At 35.5% G+C, this 5,455-nt stretch overlaps 1 protein-coding gene across 3 annotated transcripts; it reads right to left on the bottom strand.

Annotated features, from left to right (window-relative positions):
• Positions 1 to 505: 505 nt before the first annotated feature.
• Positions 506 to 4,892, bottom strand: LOC8271762 (protein TRM32). 3 transcript variants are annotated; one of them, XM_015727038.3, is made up of 6 exons: positions 4,487 to 4,892; positions 3,945 to 4,157; positions 3,454 to 3,539; positions 1,749 to 3,342; positions 1,485 to 1,551; positions 506 to 1,388 (listed from the first exon to the last, which is right to left on the bottom strand). In XM_015727038.3, exons 2-6 carry the CDS (start codon positions 4,102 to 4,104, stop codon positions 878 to 880), a joined length of 2,418 nt encoding a protein of 805 aa, XP_015582524.2. In that variant the 5' UTR covers positions 4,105 to 4,157; positions 4,487 to 4,892; the 3' UTR covers positions 506 to 877. The 3 variants fall into 3 exon arrangements, with proteins under 3 accessions (XP_015582524.2, XP_002531887.3, XP_048233668.1); XM_002531841.4 differs by having other exon boundaries at positions 506 to 1,551; positions 4,487 to 4,890; XM_048377711.1 differs by lacking the exon at positions 4,487 to 4,892 and having other exon boundaries at positions 506 to 1,551; positions 3,945 to 4,447.
• Between the last annotated feature and the right edge of the window lie 563 nt (positions 4,893 to 5,455).

The following is a 5,455-nucleotide window of genomic DNA, read 5'->3' as shown; positions in this document are numbered from 1 at the left end:
TGACCATATATTTAATTTCATGCTGTACAGAAACATATTAACAAACTGACACACCAATTAGGTATTACTGAATTAAATGAGGTATCATGTTTCGAGATCAATTAAATTTTATCTTTTTTTTTCTAAAAAAAAGAACAACTAAAACAAAATAAATGGAAATGGACATGTATCTTTATCTAAAAGCCTGAACCCTTTGTAATAGTTATGCTAATTTCATCTCAAAGAGAGAAATATCAGCGGCTTCACCAACGTTTGGCCACCTATTAATTATATTTGTAAATTATAAATGGACAAATTGGATTGACTTAGTTCAATTGTTGTAACTGCAGACAATTTGGATGAATTTGGTTAGAGTTATGAGTTCAACATTCAAATCCTTTTCTTGAAGAAAACAAAAAACAGAATGCATTCTAACAAAGATATCAACAGTTGAAAGCCTTCTAAAATCTTCTAAAATCATATATACATGTCACTTTCCTATTTGGTACGGGGTACACACTTGGTATGAATAAAAATTACCCTATAATTAATAATAAAATACAACCTTTCAAATGTATAGAATATCAATACAAAAATTCCACAAAACTATTGAAGCCTATGTACCTGTATGAGTTCTACATGCATCATATCCCTAGTTGTTTTCCTAAGTATTCTGTTTTGAGTTCTCATCCATGGAAACTTTTAAACTTGTAACATATAAACTAGCTGTTGCAAGTTTCCTTTCTTCTCCCCCTGCAGTCGTTGTATCAAGAAAGAATCATGATTTTCTTTGGAAACAGAAACAAGAATGACTAATACAGAAACAAAATTTTTATACACAAAGCTGCCAGTGGCACCAGATGCAGCAGAAGCATGTCTTGTCTTTGCCTTAAGTTGTTCATGAGCACATCACTTCATCTAAAAGTTCATCAAAAATCAAATCTTCAAGGTCAAGTGCTATGTCCTCAACATCCAATTGAAGGTTCAGCCAACTATCATCTTTTGCCAAGTCTCCAGCAACGATATCATTCAATGACTGATCCACCTTCAATCCTGAGCTTCTATATGAACTAATTCTTTTGCACACTTCCTCAGGAATATGATTTCCCTTAGGTAATGGCCGTATGCGTTGAGTGAAGGAGAAGGGCCTGGGGAAGTAGGCTAATGAGCTTCCGTATATCTGAGGTAGAACCTCATTGATCAAATCAAACAGAAGCTGATGATCACAATTGCAGCCAACATCCTCTGAAGAGCATTCAGATTCTTGGTGTATATAAGCCTCCAATTCCTTGAACAATGTGGGACTTAGTGGCTGGTCTAGTGAGTGCCAGGCTCCAAGGTACCCTTGCTCAGTGCAGCCAGATAATTCAAGAACATCCCTCACATAACTGAAATCAGCATCTTCCAGTCTGTTTAATTCAAAGTGAAGAAGGTTATTGTCAATTTTCGTCTGCGCATTTTTAGCATTCTCATGGTCTGCAAATGTCAAGGAATTTCTGTTGAACCTGTGTTGTAGATCAACAGGACAATCTTGTTCATCAACACATATGCTCCTTGAGTGCAAGTCTGAATCTGATACAATTTAGAGAATGCAGTTAATGACTAATCTAATCAAATTAATAAAGAAAGAAAAAGAAATAAATACATTATCAACCAATTCGTGTCTTGGAAAGTAATATACCCTAGCTTGAAATGTGTGAATATTTATCCAGGGGGGAAATGGGAGCATCATAATGGAAGTATTTTGTGAACTGAAGTGTATGATTTACCTTTTGAGAATTGAAACTCTGTTTGGCTAGTTATGTCAAGCCGAGAATGTGTCTCAAGAACTGAAACAGGACTTTCATTTTCATGCTCAGTGCTAGAATTCACTGTGGAACCAATCTCCTGATCTTGGTGAGGACAATGTCCCTGGTCTTCTACCTCAACTATATCCTCTAATACTTCCTCCTCATTACTCATCGCCACTAAATCACCAGGATATTCATTGTTCTCACAGCTGTTACCTTCCTCTATTATGTTTCCAGGAAGGTCAGTCTCTTCAACAACATCTAGCTGTTCAGTTCTTACCGAATTCAGGTCATTATAGGTGGCATCCTTGGCATTTGCATCATAATATATATTAGTCTTGATTGGTCTCCCTGAAGGAAGTGCATCATGTGATGTCTCGTTTGGCAAGGGACAAAAAGAATCAAGATCCGGCAAAGAAAGTCTCCTCCTGAAGGATTTGAAACTAGACCCAGTCGGTGGATACTTGTCTTCATTTGTCAGTCTTAAGCTCTTAGACTGATACTTATGCCACTTGGGCTCTTTGGTTGAACTGTGCTCAAACAACCGGGCATATCTATCCATCGACTCATTTAGAGAAGAAACTCTTCTTATGTGTGAGATTCGGTCCTTGCTGAGACCATTACCAGAACTGTTTGCCTCATGACAACTATCTTGGTGAATTGTATCCTCCTTGATCCTCTCAGGAGTCTCTTTCTCATCAGAGGAACTAGAGGGAACTCCAAGCAGAAGGGCATTTATTAATGTGTGATTGTTCGTCTTTTTGCTCTCTTTATGCGTATGCCTAATTTTCTTCATAACATCTTTCAAATGACGCATAAATGATTGATGCCATCCATGTTTATGTGATCCTTGAGACAATGGAGAAGAAGACAATTCTGAACCTTGAGTAACAGCAGTAACTACACTATCATCTGCCTTTGCACCTGTTGACTTATCAGACTTGGCTGCAACAACATCTCGCTTTTCAACCCCGGTTGGAAACCTTTGTTCTTGTCGGAAGGACCAAGTTTCATTCCACTTTTGTTCAAGTGTAACAGGACCCATGAGTTTATGCGGGGAGACAGCTAAAGGAAATGAGCCTGATTTCTTCAATTTCCTCTCGGAAGTCAGCTGAATATGGAAGTCCTTGGCAGCTTGGACATCAGGATCACGTAGGATTTCCATGAATAACTTTTTGTTGATGTTAAATATCTCTTGAACATCCACACATTCCATGAATTGGCGATGCGAAGTCTCTCTACTGAGCTGCTTATCATCCGAAATGTAGTGATTTAGTGACTTGCTTACTAATTGATGATGACCAACTTCTGAGGAAAATGCCTCAGAGCCCTTTGGCAGAATTGGAACCTGCATTCTGGAGGCAGCAGTATCAGCACTTCTCTCAAGGATTATGATTGGATTTGGCCAATCAGTATTAGTTCCGCCAAGGTTGTCTGAATGCCCTAACCGATTGATTGAAATAGCCCTCTGCAACTGTGATCTTGCAGACATCTCTTTAGCTACTGATGCTTTTATTTGAGCTTTTCCAGGAATTTTTTCGCTTGGGGCAGCCTCGATTGTTTGCTGCTCATCCTGATAATTTTAAAACAACATAACTCCAGTTCCTTATTTTTTCCATATGGGAAAGAAATATTCGTAACAGAAAACCAACAACCATTCACAGACAGCATAACATGAACTCACCAGTAAGGGGACAGCATCTGCATCCAAATAATTCTGCAATTCATCTGTGTGTTGCGCAAAAGATATTGTTTTTGGATATCCACAGCCTAGAAAATTAATGTTACTTAGTGTACAGAATAGGATAAATTCATTCAACATAGACATATACAATTATGCATGTCATTAGCTAGTCAACAGAGCACATCTTTCCCAAATTGATGATTGCTATCCAAATTTCTAGACCTTAAGATCAAAAATTCAGAGAATTCAATCATTAAGCTAACCAGCAGAACAAGCTAATATCTAGTGAAAAATGATTCATGAAAGGATCGTTTCAGTAGCAAGAAACTATAGTTTATTGAATCTGTCATTCTTCATATATATATATATATATATATAAGCACTGCAATAGGAGCAGTCATGGACTGAATTGCTCAACTTTTTTTCACCTTTTTTCTCTAGACAGCCCAAAAAGTAGAGATACAGACAAGACATATATTAAAATAGCTTACATATGGTATGTTTCCCTCTTCTGTATCTTCTGCGTGGCGACATCTTTTTGACACTGTGCCAGTGGTGGTAATCAAGAATATGAAGCATGCTCCACATGCAGCCTGGTAGATGTCTCTGAAATACAATATCAGAATCTTGGCGTTCCAAGTGTCTCCCCATATATCTCAAACAAGAAAGAAAGCTGTGCGTTGAAGATTACTGCTGATTTTATCCTGAAATCACATTAACCATGTAAACATCACAGAGATGAGATAGCGGATGCTAATACAGATACAATCAATTCCAAAAATTGCTTTCTAGACTAAAATCCATATGTCTCTAACAGTCTTTCAAGTCTCATCCTAGCTAAAAATAATCATCAAACCACTTTGTATATCACAAGAAACCAGAATTTCATTTAAAGAAAAAAAAAAAACAAAAAAGAAAACATATCACAGAGATGAAATAAAAAAAATCACCCAGACACATCTAAAGAAGCAAAACCACAGGTCCAAAAAGTTGAGAAAAATTAATCAAGAAAGAAAAGAAACTTGTAACTAACCTAGTGGACAACCAAAAGCTTGAAAGACAACCCACAAAGTTATAATTATGGCTGGCTTTGAAGAATCCAAGAAAGACAACTTGGCGCATAAACCATACGTAAATACATACGATCCTTCTCAGATACAGAGAACAAGAAAAAGGAAAAGCAAAAAGAAGAAGAAGAAGAAGAAGAAAAAGAATTCAGTTAGTCCTTTTTTACTAGAAAAGAAGATCAAGAAACAGAATATGGACCCCAAAAAACAGTTCTTAGGCACAGTTTACCCGCCAATCCTATTGTCCATTCTCTATATCTGGTAATAAACAAAAAAGAAAGACTCATACAAAGCAAGGTACAAGTCAAAGTCTATTGAGTAAGCCGAGGCTAAAGTTGATAATCAAACACTGACGCGTTGAGAAATAAACCTAAGTTTTTCAAGATTTTGAAAATGAAAACATAAGATTTTTGGATAAAGGTTTTCAAGTTCGTATGATGTGAAACATTTGGACTGGTTTTTGTTTGGTACTTAATTCTGTACTTTTTTGCTATTATGTATTCTTTGTTTGTGTTGTTATTTTAGTTTAACTGGTATACCAAACCTCTCACTTGTTCTTAACAAAAAAATTGGCTGCTAATTGTTGTTAGTAAGTAAGTAATTGGCAGCTGTTTTTTATTCTAAATTAAATTAATCCATTGATATGATTTAAGAATTGTTAAGTAATAGTTGATTAAATTAGAAGTAGAGATTACATTGAGAGTTGAGATGATAAATTAGAAGTATTAGGTGATTTCTAGAAAGCACTATTTTGCAACATATTTTAATGGGTCTACATTATGTATCAGATTTTATTGATAAGCAATAATAGACAAATACAAATATATAAAATCGATTTTAATACATCATGAAATCTATTAATAACATTATAAGAATTTGAAAAAACACATAAAATTAGTAAATTATGTCATTAATAAAATTTATATAATTATAAA

The sequence above is a fragment of the Ricinus communis genome, chromosome 8 (assembly GCF_019578655.1).
Source record: "Ricinus communis isolate WT05 ecotype wild-type chromosome 8, ASM1957865v1, whole genome shotgun sequence".
Taxonomy (NCBI): domain Eukaryota; kingdom Viridiplantae; phylum Streptophyta; class Magnoliopsida; order Malpighiales; family Euphorbiaceae; genus Ricinus; species Ricinus communis.
Note: the sequence above shows the minus strand (reverse complement) of the source record. Positions and strands in the feature narration are given on the sequence as shown.

Excerpts from the sequence above, each read along its gene's own strand:
- LOC8271762 (XM_002531841.4), bottom strand. The coding sequence starts at position 4,104 with ATGGGGAGACACTTGGAACGCCAAGATTCTGATATTGTATTTCAGAGA. Across the intron at positions 3,343-3,453 it reads CAGATGCTGTCCCCTTACTG|GATGAGCAGCAAACAATCGA; the intron begins GTGAGTTCATGT and ends TAAAATTATCAG. Across the intron at positions 1,552-1,748 it reads AGAGTTTCAATTCTCAAAAG|ATTCAGACTTGCACTCAAGG; the intron begins GTAAATCATACA and ends AAATTGTATCAG.